We start from the raw sequence: 15,082 nt of genomic DNA, 5'->3' as shown, positions 1-15,082 counted from the left end.
ACAAAGTCTTCATGTGTTCATCTAATGTCATTTATTTATGTGTAAAGAAATACAATATGTGAGATGGAAGGTGTTTTAGTTTCTTCTGTGGCTGCTCCTCTCACTCTGATGTGTTTTTCTGTTGGCTTCAGCAGTCCGTCAGCATCGAGGTTTCTCCTCCTCGGTGGCGCTCTGGCTGACGAAGAGGCTCTTGAGGAAGAGGAGCTGCAGGTACCCGGAGGTGACGATGAGGAGGCTGAGGGCCGTCGACCACCAGGTGATGTACTGAGAGTTGGACAGAAGCAGGAAGTAGTCGGCGCTCTTCCTCATCCGGCCAAAGTTGTAGTGGCGGAACATGTGGAAGACGTACTTCTCCACTTTGTGGGTCGTATCCTGTCACAGCAGAACATACAGAGAACGTACAGAACATACAGAGAACACACAGAACATGCAGAGAACACACAGAACATACAGAGAACACACAGAACATACAGAGAACATACAGAACATACAGAGAACATACAGAACATACAGAGAACACACAGAACATACAGAGAACACACAGAACATACAGAGAACACAGAACGTAGAGAACACACAGAGAACACAGAGAACATAGAGAACACAGAACATTTGGGTCTGTGTTAGACCTGGTGTATCAGACACATTAAGAGGGTTTATAAGACATTGTTTGTTATATGTTTCATTAATGCTGAAGTTGTCTCTGTTACATTCAGTCTATTGTTACCAGGAAGGTTTATTTTCCAACTTATGGATGATTGTCCAACTAATTTCCTCATAATTTCCTAAACAGCTGTTATCTGTTATATAGCTGAATTATTTTCCTATAATATTTTTTGAAGGAAGTCTGATGCAAACTGATGAGAAGATAAATGGAAAAAATGCTACAACCTTCCTTGCTTTGACTCAGCAGCTCCTGTCTGCACTAATACTGTAACCACGGTAACAAAACCCATCACAGCATGAAGCTGTGTGTACCTCTATGATGCTCAGTGTGGTGTTGATGTCCCTGCTGATTTCCTCCTTCTTCTTCCTCTCCTCCTCTTTGCTCTTGCCGGAGTCCTGGTTGCTGTCGTAGAAAACGCCGAAGCTGATGAAGACCTGCATGGTGCTGAAGCGGTTGTGGAAGTTGCTGAAACACATCTGATAAAAACCTGGAACCAGAATGAACGGAAGAAGTCAGAGTTCGGACACGATGATAAAATATATTGATAAAAATCTCACAGTTTAGACTCAGCTAAGGAGCTACCGTCTGCTTTGATAACGGTGCTTTGTTTCAAACACAGACTGTTTATAAAAGTGTTCGTAGCTTCAGGTCTGTAAAATGGTTCTGATCCAGAAGTGTCTTCAGCTGCAATACCAGCGAGTGCCACTAGAGGTCGGCTCCAAAAAGCCTCCGGCTCCATAGACTCCCATTCAACTTCTCTCATCAAATCCAAAGTGAATAAAATGTGTCCATCAGTTATCTCGGTGTTGTTAGCTAAAGTCACTCCTTCTTCTTAGTTTTCTGGAGGTCCATCTGAAAATAATCCCTCATTCATTAGAAAAGAAGATTCAAGAAGACCTGTTTTTGGGGGCGTGTCTGTTTGATTGACAGGCCTGTGGTGCAGTCAGGTTACAGCTATCGGTGGGCGGGACGTATTAACGCTGGGTTTCTTTCAGTTATCCTCAGGAGAGAAAGATTCGTCACATCGTTTGATGGTTTTTGTACGTAAAAGAAAAACATTTCCAGACTGACTGAACTTTATAAACGTTGAATACGAACGACTGAAGGTGTCAAACTCGTCAAGCTCAAGATTTAACACAATAAACGTGTGATACCACGTCAGAAATGACACTTCCCTCCTGAGCCTCTGCTGAGTCAGCACTTAATCTGAAGAACTGAAGTCCACCAAGGCAGATTTCTTATTTATCTTTCAACATTTTTCTTTAATTAAAACTTCATGCCTTACCATGTGTCACTGTTCTCATGTAACTAATCCAGTTATTTCAGACGAAAAACAAATGATCTTTTCATGAGCAAAATAATAACATTTTTGAATTAAACTTTCTGGTGACATTCAGCCAGATCCCAACAAAATTCATAACAAAAAAAGAAACAGTCAAAATCAAAGCAGCTGAGACCATGATGTCATTGCTTTTAGTCCATAAAATGGATCATACTTGTATATGTATTTACAGACAGACAGACAGACAGACAGCTACCTGTTTCCTTGGTTTCAAAGTTGATCTGACCCTTTGCATCATCAGCGGTGGAGACCAACAGACCGCCGGGAGCGTTGACGGTGACAGACAGGTGTCTGTCCTGGCCGACTCCCGTCACCCACTGGACCTGCAGACAGACAGACAGACAGACAGACAGACAGACACACACACACACACACACACACACACACACACGTATATTGAGGAACCCAGAGATACCAAAAAGAACACAAATACAACAAACTGCAGTGGAAACAGACTTTGAGTCATGTGACTTTAATCCAGTGTTTCCATCTTGTTCAGGTTTCTGTGATATTTGAATTTGGCTCCATCACTGACGTGTGTTGATGTCGCCCAAATCACAAACCGTTTAAATCACATCATGGATGAATATCTGCTTGAATTTTCATGTTGTTTTTTTGGGGGAATTTGGTTGAAAATTTGCACAAAGTTTGGATGAAAACTTGACTCATGAATAATGTCATTATCTAATATGGAAAAACATTCTTCCAGGGAACACAAATCGAGACATTTATAGCTGAAACTGTCGCCGAGCACATTCCTGTCGCAGAAAATGAAAACTTCCCGACGTTTTGTAGGAAAACTAAAAAGGTTATGAAGTTTGTAAAAGAAGAAAGTGAACCAGAAGCTCTGCTGAGTCCAGGAAGGCTGTCGGTGTTTGTTCTCACCATGAAGCTCAGATAAAACATCTCTCCTTTGTGAGCGAAGTGCCAGAAACACTCCATCCCGGCAGCAGGAAGCACCACGGCGAAGTCGTACTGGTCGGCGCCCCAGAACAGCTCCTGGTCCGTCATGCTGGGGTGGAGGTTGGTCAGGGGCCCGCCGTCCACCGGGCCGCACGACACCAACACCAACACCAACACCAACACCACAAACAACACGGGGATCCGACACAACATGTCTGAAAACTGGAAACTTCTTCTCTGAGCGATTCTGTGTGGACGGATCACAAATGATTAACCGCTGCAGAAATGTCGCCTCCATCGGTGGGAAAACCGGGCTGGCGGCACAGATGGACCGATACGACACGACACAACACTCTGAGCCACACGCTGACATGATGAGCTCCAACACATGACATGACAGGAAACTACTGCAAGTATTGGACAAATATAAATGACCTCATAATAACAAATGACATTATAAAAGAGAAGCGGAGATGCTTTCAAGAGGCAGACATGAAGTTGGTTTAATAAATGGTTTATAAAACCCTGATAATAAAACATACAATCACTCCCACTCGGATACATTCACTGACGAGCCACATCATCGGAGCTTTTTCCAGCGTGAAGGGTTTTACTGATGCGGTGCTTCTCAAAAATAAAACAGAACAACGTCACTGTGAATATTTCAGAAAAATAAAACATTTCTGAGAACCTTCAAACCTCCTTTTCTTCAATTAAAGACCTCATTAATCAGATTAATGAGACCTTATTTCATTTGAAGACGTAAACACAAGAGGAGCGACGTCTTTTCTAAGAATGAGCGAAGACAAATTTTAAATGCAAAATACTGGAACATGTTTTCATGACAACTTCCACAGTCCTGTTGTTGTGTTCCAGATGAGAGACTTCCTTCAGTACACTAATACTGCTCTTCCATGTCTGTGTAGACAGATTAGTGTTGTTTCAACTCACACTGACAGGAAATGACCTCATCATGTGACCACATCAGCCTCCAAAATATCTGCAGCTTCAATTATTTTACCCAGAAATCAACGTGTTTTTGTGTCCTCTGTTTAACACTCAATAAACACACTGATTCTTCTGTCCAGCAGCAGCAGAGAAGAAACATGTTGTGTTCAGGAACAGCTGCAGCTTCCTCACACGCTTTTAATTTGAAAATCCTTCATGGCCCCGCCCACTTCCTCTACAGAGCCAAGATGGCGACCGTTTAGGGTGGACAGTGTTTCACACTTCTTTGGAGTGCATTTGTAGTGTTCGGATGTTTCTGTACTGACAGTGTGAACACACTGATGCACTCAGAGTAGAGAGAGTTAGTACACAAGTACAACATCTGGAACATAAGAACAACATCTGGAACACAAGAACAACATCTGGAACACAAGTACAACATCGTCGGTGTCTAATGTGTCCGATGTGACATTTTGGTGAGTGACAGTTGCTCCCAGTCGAAGCAGAGAAGAAGGTTTGGTGAATAAATCCGAGATCACTGCTGCAAAAACACACGACAGGAAACAGTCAAATGAGGTCCGATGTGTTGGATGTTCTTTGGAAACGGATCCAGAACAAAAAGTTGGGTTCCCATGAAAGGTGGCAGTGACAGAAGAGGTCTCGGTGGTTTGTGAGGAGGGTGAATCGATGGCGTTGATACTTTTAATGTGATTTCTTCAACAGTTTGTTTTTAAATTCAACAGAAAAGAAGAACAGTTGTAATATTGTTTTAATGGCTCGTTTCATTGGGACCATCAGATGGTTCTGGAGCCGACACTGATATTACAAAGTCTCCACATCTATATATCAGCTGATATTCTTTACATAAATATTCTGTATGTATACACGGTGTATATAAACAAAAGGTTTTTTTCAGTGATCCTCAGACCTGTGATGGAGGCCGCAGATTTTACCGATCAGTAACATTCAAACCAAAAATCATAAATAACTACGGAAAAAACACAAACACAACCATTTCTAAAGAATCTCTGTCTGCATTATGTTCAGTAAAAAAAAGTTGTATATCTTTAAACATCTGCACTGATTGTGATATATGATTGTGATATTTCTCTGACAGGCCAACACGTCGTAACGCTCAAACCTTCCTGGACGGCGTCTTCACCTTCTCAGATTATCAGTCTGAGAACAACTTCCAGCATCTTCATGAGCAAAGTTAAAAAAAAGTCTTGAGCCATCGTGGAAGAAGTGCTTGTTAAGATCCTCCGAACATCCACCAGAATCAGCCATTCAGGGATTTTCAGCTCCCGGAGAGGATGAAGGTCAGAGGTCAAGTGTTGGCGGGTAAAAGAGAAACTCTACCGACCCAGCTGGACTTCTCTGCAGGTCCATTGGATCGGTCGGTTCTGGTTCTGGTTCTGGTCACACGGAGAACTCCGTCCCGCCCTTCCAGCTGCGTCTGACGAGGAGAGTTGATAGTTTGAGTCCCGCGAAGGGGCTGATCCACCGCAGGGACGGATGACCTCCGAACACCGACCGAAGCCCCGCCCACCGGGTCTGACGCTCCCACGTCGGCTTCTCGTTCTTCAGACGCTCGATCTCCTGACGGACACACAAACACACAACCTGGTCACACACACACACACACACACACACACACACACACACACACACACACACACACACACACACACACACACACAAACACACAACCTGGTTACACACACACACACACACACACACACACACACAACCTGATCACACACACACACACACACACACACACAACCTGGTTACACACACGCACGCACGCACACACACACACACACACACACACACACACAACCTGATCACACACACACAAACACACAACCTGGTTACACACACACACACACACACACACACACACACACACACACACACACACACACACACACACACACACACACACAACCTGGTTACACACACACACACACACGCACACACACACACACACACACACACACACACACACACACAGGTTTCCATTCTGTATGAAAACATCTGGATCCATCGAACACAAAAGTCACATTCACGTCACTGTTGTCACAACAACGAGCAACTTTATACGCAGACATCTTCATCAGCCGTATGAACACATGAACCAGATCACCAGATCAGATCAGATCACCAGATCAGATCCAGATCATCAGATCAGATCATCCAGATCACCAGATCACCAGATCATCAGATCAGATCATCAGATCACCAGATCACCAGATCATCAGATCATCAGATCAGATCATCAGATCACCAGATCATCAGATCATCAGATCACCAGATCATCAGATCACCAGATCACCAGATCTCATCGTTGCAGATGGAGTGCAGCTGAGTGCAGAACATGACGGCGGTGAAGGTGAGGAAGAGGAGACTCTCCATGCAGAGGAAGATCATCAGCATCATCGTCACCGGGGGAGAGAAGTCGCTGCACTCTGGACACAGAAAAAACACCCAAGTTACACCGACGAAGACGAGAGACGAAGACGCAGAAAGACGTTGCCGGCGACTCGGACTCACCTGCCCACTGGACCCGGACGCAGGTGATGAACTGGTACCCGCAGAGAGCCAGGGCGTGGCTGGAGATCAGAGCGATGTACATCTGGGGACGGAAAACACACGTGGACCACACCGCGTCACCGTCGGTGCTTCACAAGAAGACATCGGTCCGCGTACAAGACACACGAGAGGTCTTCAGGAAGGAAGGAGGGTTTATAAAGAAAGAGAGGACGAGTGCAACAGCCACTTCTACAGAGAGGTGGATTCTGGGTCGTTTGCAGGTCGGTGAGTTTAAACTGAGTCTTTGAGTGTAAAAGTCAGAAAGGCTTTTTGCAACGTGTTCACAGCATCATCTGTAAACGCAGATATGAACCAGAGAGAGAATCTGTCTGAGAACGAGCATCACTGAAACATGAACATGCTTCTGAGCGTTTTGACGAGTCGGCATCTCCAAGAAGTCTCAACAATTAAGGCAGAAGCAGCCGATCTCTGCAGCGCTTACAGGAGTTTACATTTTACAAACTTCTGGTGATTCCTCCTCAAAAACCAGCAAAAACTAACGCGTCATTCACAGCCAGCAGCTCATCATCCAAACCAACCACAGCACAACAGGAAGTGACGGGGTCGATGGGAAATGTGGTCGCATCGTGAGAATCAGGCAACTTCCTCGTCTTCCGTGTTTAATATGATTTAAAAAGCAGTTAAAGCACTCGTTGTTATGCTGCGTCACTCAGGATATGTTTTTGTCACTTCGAGCTCCGTGATGGTTCTTTAAGTTCAGGAAAATAAAAAGATGACAACTGAAATCTTTCCAGTTAGTCCTGTGATGTGCAGCTCGTTTATTACATATGACTCATTGTTATTCCTCCGACTATATTATTTTTGACAAATCGGACAAATCTCTGAGAAACTGCATTCAAACTTTGGAGAAAAGCTGTAAAATCAAATATTTTTGATCATAACAAATTACAAGAAAGCTTCTTAAAACCGTGAAGGGACCGAACCGTCACACAGATGTCGGTTTGACACGTTTACTGTAGTTCATGTTTGTCTGAGACGAGAAAAAAGGCTTTAAATCATCTTCATTTAATAAGATCTCAGGAAAACATTCCCAGAAGGACGAGTGTGAAAATGTCTGATGTTCTCATGAAGTCAGTTTCACTTACAGGGATGAGAGGAAGTTGAGATGGTTTACTGTCAACAACAACAACAACAACAACAACAACAACTGGCTGATTTTAAAGGTCCTTTTAATGCTTTCAGTCTTTGTGTGATCCTGTTGAACATCGAGACTGAAACACAGCAGGGAGTCCCAGACAGCTTCGCTACGTCGGACCCGGCGGGACGACTGTCTCAGAGCCGAAGACACATTTACAACCTAAGAACGACACCATGAAGTCTTTTAACCTGAATGAAATCACCACAATCAGACTGACTTCCAGCAGTGAATCACACTCACGCAGACGCCTTCGCTTCCACTCGGCTGGAAGATGGATGTGAATCGGAGCCATTTTATGTTGTTTTATATTGTCGGTCTCTGAAGACTGAAAACGACAACAACGTCCAATCAGGAGCGAGCTGCGATGAGGTCGTTGGAAGGTCGGATCTCAACTCGGCTTTATTTGTACGACACCTTTCATACAAGCCTGCAGCTCAAAGAGCTTCACGTCACAGCAACATACACACATTCAAAATAAAAAAAATGAAAATCAAAGAACCAAACAAATCAACAACCACACAAACAGAACAAAACGTTTAAAACTAGTCAAATTGTTGCTTAAATAAAATGAAGACTCAAAATTGAAACAACTAAACAAAGTTTAAAGCATCAATAAATCTAAAAAGTAACAAACAGAAAACACCAGAGATAAAAACGATAATTAATAAACATCACCCAGAAAGCCAGATTCAAAACAAAGTCTCATGGTTGTTAGAGATGGAAACTCGCTGGGAAACGGTCGACTGATATTTGAAGACATTTCTTTCAATGCCAGATTGCAAACTGCTTTAAGGTGCATGACCAAAGGACACACTGATAATTCACGGACTTTAAGATGTTCAATAAATCCTGAGAGCTTAAAAAGATCAAAAGCAGCAATGTAATTCCATCTCTACATCTTTTCTTATGCATTGTATTTATTTTTCTATTTCTAAAACGACATTTTTTGAACATGTTTTTATGTTTCTTTATATCTATTTGTGTGTGAATAATGTTCTTGTGTGAAAGGTGCTACACAAATAAAGTTGTTATTATCATTATAATACACTTCTTTACTCTCTGCTCCACAAACTGTGTTCCTTACTGAGGTTGCAAATCTTTAAAGATGCTTACGAATCCAAACAGAGGCTCAGTCATGTCTTCAAACAGCAGGATGGTAGTTTTTTTTAGACTATTTTCAGATATGAATGAGTTATTATTACATTTGGTGCTCTTGTTAACGTTCTAGCAGCCAGCAGGTGTATGTGGGACCGAGTCTAAATGAGCTCCAGTGTTTTTTTGCTATTATTAAATATGAATAGATTTATTTCATTATTGGGTGATTTCATTCATTAAAAGTTCGCCTGCGTTGCCACCGCTAAGCTCTAAACACGTCTGCGTTAATAGAAATGTTACGACAGCACTAAACAGTCTATTCTATTCACACACAGATTCGTCACCAGCGTTTTCTCCTCGGTCGGCAGACGAAGGCTCCTCGGAGTCGGGAGGGAACATTAAAGACACGGAAGAGATGCTCAGGATTTCATCGTGCACTGAAATCGTCCCACACGCTGACCTACATCCGAACATCTTCTGTTAACTCGCAGCCTCTCACTTCCCCTCGCATCTTCTTCTTCTCACGTTGACTCACTGAAAATCTGCAGCAGCCAGTAAATCTGGATCGTTATGTGTCGATACTTAAAATAGTATCTCTTGTTTTGGTTGTTCTGTGAGGAAATGACTGCGGATGAAAGAGGACACAGTAAACGGACTCACAGTGAAGAGGACGAAGAAGCGCTGGTTCTTCTCGCCCACGCAGTTGTTGACCCAGGGACAATGGTGGTCCATCTTACGGATGCAGCGCTTGCAGATACTGTGGAGGGAGAGAGAGCAGCGAGTGACGTGAGCACACCTGGAGGCGACGTCGACCCCCGGGACCGTGACCTCCGACCCCCGGGACCGGGACCTCCCGTTACCTGCAGTGATGAGCCCTCTCCGGCTTGATGCTGCAGCACTTCGGACATTTGTAGAGGACCTCGCCCGGCTTCAGCTGAAGACTCTCCATGTGCTTTTTAGTGGCGTTTCCTTTTGGAACGGCGCCCTGAGGAGAGACGGGGAGACGCTCAGAGGACGGACAGAGAACAGCTGATGGCTTCGGAGCAACTTTTAAACCAACCAGAAAAAGGACATTTCAGGAGAAACCGCTGAGCTGACGCTTCCTGAGCTGCCGGCTGGGATTTGTAAGAAGAACATAAATGAAGAGCACTTTGAGGAATTTACTTCAACCACAACACACAAAAAAACATCCTAAAAAAAGCATCAATCAATTAAAGACAAAGTGCAAGTTGTAGAAAGACCCGATCCAAACATCTGATCAGACTTTGTTCACATCCTCACAGACAGAAGCAGCAGGGACACAACTCAACTTCTCTTTCTTCCTAAAGAGGTTGTTCTGTTCCAGTCTCAGCAGGATGTCTGCAGCAGTGACATCATTGTATATGATGTGTTTCCAGAACTGATGTGATTTCTCTGATCAGAGAAACAGCTTAACGACCAAAATGTGGCAACAGGTGGCCGAGCATCAACGAAAGCACACGTTGAACCTTTTGTTCCTGCGCTCCACCAAAGATGGTTTATGGAGGTAAAAGAAGCATCACTGCTGAACAGCTGAGTGTTTCTGTATCTCTGAAACTCCAACAGAGTGAGACATCCTCTCTCTGGTCGACAATCTTCCATTCAAACTTAGACTAAATCAGTCATTTCAGCCTGTGAAAAATAATATTCAGTGTGTATATTTAATCAACATTTAGGTAAATAGAAGTATCAGATATTAAAAGGACTTGATTGGGACACCTGACAGTAATCTTTCAAAATTAATTATCATGTCATTAAATCCAAAACACTTCAAGAAGAACTCCAACATAAATGAAGCATGACATGTGTCCTCCCAACTGAACTCCTTATCACAACTCTTCTTCTTCCCCCCGTCCTTCCTTCCTTCCTTCCTTCCTTCCTTCCTTCCTTCCTTCCTTCCTTCCTTCCTTCCTTCCTTCTTTCCTTCCTTCCTCCCTCCCTCCCTCCTCACCGGGTCAGTCAGCATGGTCCGGAGGTGGGAGGCCAGCGCCAGCACGGCCAGGCTGTTGAAGAGCACCCCGTTGACGACGGCGTACCAGAAGCTCCTGGAGGGCAGCAGCATGACGAAGGTGACCACGAAGTCGGCGAAGAAGACGAGGGACCAGGTGATGAAGGCGCACACCATCCCGCAGCAGTCCTGAATGAACCACAGCTGCTTGGCTTCGCCTCGACAACTCGTCTCCGCCGCCACCGCCGCCGCCGCCTCCTCCTCCTCCTCCTCCCCGTCCAGCAGGGGGCGCTGCTGCTCCACATCCCTCTGACGATGGCCGGAGGACATGGTGTCCTGATGGAGGGACATGGAGGGGACGGGCAGGTCAGTGAGGCTTTTCAGACACCAAAGACAACAACTGTCCGGCTTCTGCATATAATATTAACATTATAAGATCTCCACCTTCAATCAAATTGAACCAAATAAGCAGCAGGTTTTTAATAGGCAGGTCGTTGTCTCGGATTTATTTATCTAACATTTAATTTACTATTATGTGACTGATTTGATTAATTTCACCACATAAATAACGTGATAGATAAACATTTTCATTCCTGTCAGGATGAAAAGTCGGCTGTAGATTACAGCTGCAACTAATGATTGTTTTCAATTCATCTTCCAATTATTTTCTCAACGGACTGAAGGATTTTTCCACAGAATAAAATTTCTATGACAGTTTCCCAGAAACCAAAATGACTTGTTTTAAATGTCTTAAAACTCTAAAGGTATTATGAAGCAAAAACAAGCTGCATATTCTCACATTTGCGACATTTTTGTGTTTAATATTATTGAAAAAATTGCCGAGTTTCTGTGAATCGACTGATCATTGAGTCGACTAAACATCGCAGCTCTCATGAAGGTTGTTCTGGACGTTTATGTGTGTTTCGCTGTGTGAGACGTGACTTTCTGAAAAGCACAACTACTGTGTACATCTGAATATTCAGTGTGTAAATCTTCTTACTAAATCTGAATCCTGTCAAATCTCCAGTTTATCTTTCATTATTTCTAAGTAACTAAAGTTAAAACCAGCTGCAGCTCAACAGATCCGTGATCAGCTGTTAGTAGAAGCTTTTAAAATAACCAGCGTGAACAGGAATTAAAGCTGGTCTGACGTTCACAATCTGAGAATGAGATGAGCAGCAAAACATACGACATGTTGATTTCTTCATTTATAAAAACAGTCAGCTGCTCACGTTACCAGGATGTTCTCAATGTTAGTCTTTGCTAACGGTTCGTGAGTTCTTGAACTGGTCTGCTGACAGGAACGCGACCCGACACGTGAGCCCAATAAAACTCGGTCGTTATTCTCCAACGCACAGTTCAGTAAAGCCGAACGATCTCAGTCAAGTCTGGTCACAAAATTCATTGATACTCAGAGTGAACTTAAAAAACACTTTTCTTTCCCTTGTGTGACGGTTCGTTAGCAGCTTTTAAAAACAATAAAAAGTGTCTGTTGGTGATTCTGGTCCTGATGAGACTCGCCGGGTCCAAACTGAACCACAGGTCCAGGCAGCTCGCAGGAAGATGAAGTCAGTGAGGATGATGAGCGATGAATACTCACGTGAACGTGCCTCTACTTCACAGCATTATCTCCTCTCTTCCAGCTGCTGCCCACATCTGTCGGTGTCTCCGGGTCACATCGGTCACACCGCTGCAGACGGACCAGAGAGAAGATGAACCGGCAGCTCACGAGGACAGAACGAGATTTATGAAGTTAAAAACTCGACCTGCCGTTTAAACCGGGAGAGAACAGATGTTGAAGTAAACGTGGAGACACGGAGGAACAAAACAATTAATTACATTTACTTTTTACTTTACTTGAGTATTTCCATTTTAAGCTTCTTCAAACTTCAGGTTACATGAAATGTAATGTTACTTTTCAGATTCAAATTCTATGTAAAACAATTACTGGATGTGAAGAATATGATGCAATTGTCAAAATGTCAAACATTTTCAGCTCATATATTCCAAATATTCACAATAAAAGTAAAGATAAGAGAAAAGTACCAAATAAATAATATAAAACTGTACAGAAATGTCTGTTTTACTGTTTTACACTCTTATTATTCATCATAAGTCCAGCTGCTTTAGACCTGGTCTGGTCTGGTCTGGTTTAGAGCTGGTCTGGTTTAGACCTGGTCTGGTCTGGTTTAGACCTGGTCTGGTCTGGTCTGGTCTGCTTTAGACCTGGTCTGGTTTAGACCTGGTCTGGTCTGGTCTGGTTTAGACCTGGTCTGGTCTGGTCTGGTTTAGATCTGGTCTGGTCTGGTTTAGACCTGGTCTGGTCTGGTCTGGTTTAGACCTGGTTTAGACCTGGTCTGGTTTAGACCTGGTCTAGTTTAGATCTGGTCTGGTTTAGACCTGGTCTGGTCTGGTTTAGACCTGGTCTGGTCTAGACCTGGTCTGGTCTGGTTTAGATCTGGTCTGGTCTAGACCTGGTCTGGTTTAGACCTGGTCTGGTTTAGACCTGGTCTGATCTGGTTTAGATCTGGTCTGGTTTAGACCTGGTCTGGTCTGGTCTGGTCTGGTTTAGATCTGGTCTGGTTTAGACCTGGTCTGGTCTGGTCTGGTTTAGATCTGGTCTGGTTTAGATCTGGTCTGGTTTAGACCTGGTCTGATTTAGACCTGGTCTGGTTTAGACCTGGTCTGGTTTAGACCTGGTCTGGTCTGGTCTGGTTTAGATCTGGTCTGGTTTAGACCTGGTCTGGTTTAGATCTGGTCTGGTTTAGACCTGGTCTGGTCTGGTTTAGACCTGGTCTGGTCTGGTCTGGTCTAGACCTGCTCTGGTCTAGACCTGGTCTGGTTTAGACCTGGTCTGGTTTAGATCTGGTTTAGACCTGGTCTGGTCTGGTTTAGATCTGGTCTGGTCTGGTTTAGACCTGGTCTGGTCTGGTCTGGTTTAGACCTGGTCTGGTCTGGTTTAGACCTGGTCTGGTTTAGATCTGGTCTGGTTTAGATCTGGTCTGGTCTGGTTTAGACCTGGTCTGGTTTAGATCTGGTCTGGTCTGGTTTAGACCTGGTCTGGTCTGGTTTAGACCTGGTCTGGTCTGGTCTGGTTTAGATCTGGTCTGGTCTAGACCTGGTCTGGTCTGGTTTAGACCTGGTCTGGTTTAGACCTGGTCTGGTCTGGTTTAGACCTGGTTTAGACCTGGTCTGGTCTGGTTTAGACCTGGTCTGGTCTGGTTTAGACCTGGTTTAGACCTGGTCTGGTCTGGTTTAGACCTGGTCTAGACCTGGTCTGGTTTAGACCTGGTCTGGTCTGGTCTACATGTCCAGGTTTGACCAGTGAAACGTGTCGGAGGTTTTCACATCGATCTGTTGTTGAGTTGAAGGAGAGAAACTCAACAAGTCTTCATGTTCTCTTTCATCAGTGAACTGGATGTTTGACAGATGTTTGACAGATGTGTGACAGCTGTTTGACAGATGTTTGACAGATGTGTGACAGCTGTTTGACAGATGTGTGACAGATGTTTGACAGATGTTTGACAGATGTTGAAGCAGGTTTCAGAAACATGAAGAAAACAAACAGCCGACAGCAGCTAGCCGAGGCAGCTAACGGAAGCTAGCATGTAGCGCGTGCAGCTGTCACGTGTTTCACTGGTTTCTGTTTGTTTTGTTTGTTTGTTTGTTTGTTTATCAGCTGCAGGTGAACTCACTCAGGACCCGCTAGTTCCCCTACGAGACGACCCAGGTTGTGCTCGATTATTATTCCCACCGGAAACAGAAACCATCCAGAATCAGCGACAACTCACGAGACTGAGCGTCCAGCTGTGACTCCAGCTGTGACGACTCCAGCTGTGACTCCAGCTGTGACCTCCAGCTGTGACCTGCTCCACGGGTCACTCACCCTGGAAACGGGCTGGTGGTGAGGAGCTGTCGGAGAAGACCCTCCGATGCAGCCGGCTAACGATTCAACTTCCTCCCTTCCTTGTTGTGACCGGAAGTGATTCCCTCCTAAGGTCATCTGAAGCGCTTCAACTTCCGGAAACACTTCAGATAAAAACTAGTTTCTTCGTTTTATTATTTTGTCCACACAGCTGTGAGCAGGCTGCAGGGCTGATGGTGAACTTTTTCTAACCTCTCATCTATTTTTCATGTGACAGGTTGTTTGATTGGTTTTCATGTTCAAAGACCTTCAATCATAATTATAATTATAATTATAATCATAATCTGATCCCACACACATTATGCTGACCTATTTTCAAAATATATGAGACCAATATAACAATTACTATATTTTAAAGTAGGAATTATTCCTGTTGGCCTTCCTTAATTTCAGTAAGTAGCCCAAGTTCCCTTTGTGACCAGTTTAGTGTAATTTAAGTACAGAATATAACTTTACCTTCACATCTGTCAGCCTCATCTTGG

The 15,082-nt window shown here is 44.0% G+C and overlaps 2 protein-coding genes across 4 annotated transcripts; both read right to left on the bottom strand.

Annotated features, from left to right (window-relative positions):
• Positions 1-41: 41 nt before the first annotated feature.
• Positions 42-3,125, bottom strand: tmed6 (transmembrane p24 trafficking protein 6). The gene is made up of 4 exons (XM_069719647.1): positions 2,895-3,125; positions 2,206-2,332; positions 979-1,154; positions 42-372 (listed from the first exon to the last, which is right to left on the bottom strand). Exons 1-4 carry the CDS (start codon positions 3,123-3,125, stop codon positions 139-141), a joined length of 768 nt encoding a protein of 255 aa, XP_069575748.1. The 3' UTR covers positions 42-138.
• Positions 3,126-4,163: 1,038 nt separating this feature from the next.
• LOC138633406 (palmitoyltransferase ZDHHC7-like) lies at positions 4,164-14,530 on the bottom strand. Of its 3 annotated transcripts, XM_069719622.1 has the most exons (8): positions 14,371-14,524; positions 12,276-12,365; positions 10,679-11,011; positions 9,570-9,694; positions 9,370-9,466; positions 6,417-6,498; positions 6,204-6,331; positions 4,164-5,462 (listed from the first exon to the last, which is right to left on the bottom strand). In XM_069719622.1, exons 3-8 carry the CDS (start codon positions 11,003-11,005, stop codon positions 5,280-5,282), a joined length of 942 nt encoding a protein of 313 aa, XP_069575723.1. In that variant the 5' UTR covers positions 11,006-11,011; positions 12,276-12,365; positions 14,371-14,524; the 3' UTR covers positions 4,164-5,279. The 3 variants fall into 3 exon arrangements, with proteins under 3 accessions (XP_069575723.1, XP_069575722.1, XP_069575720.1); XM_069719621.1 differs by lacking the exons at positions 4,164-5,462; positions 6,204-6,331; positions 6,417-6,498 and adding an exon at positions 6,522-7,939 and having other exon boundaries at positions 14,467-14,530; XM_069719619.1 differs by lacking the exons at positions 4,164-5,462; positions 6,204-6,331; positions 6,417-6,498 and adding an exon at positions 6,522-7,939.
• Positions 14,531-15,082: the final 552 nt, after the last annotated feature.

The sequence above is a fragment of the Brachyistius frenatus genome, unplaced genomic scaffold (assembly GCF_029030835.1).
Source record: "Brachyistius frenatus isolate BFR_SWC_R1_liver_20210118 unplaced genomic scaffold, ASM2903083v1 Contig_219, whole genome shotgun sequence".
Classification (NCBI taxonomy): Eukaryota; Metazoa; Chordata; class Actinopteri; family Embiotocidae; genus Brachyistius; species Brachyistius frenatus.
Note: the sequence above shows the minus strand (reverse complement) of the source record. Positions and strands in the feature narration are given on the sequence as shown.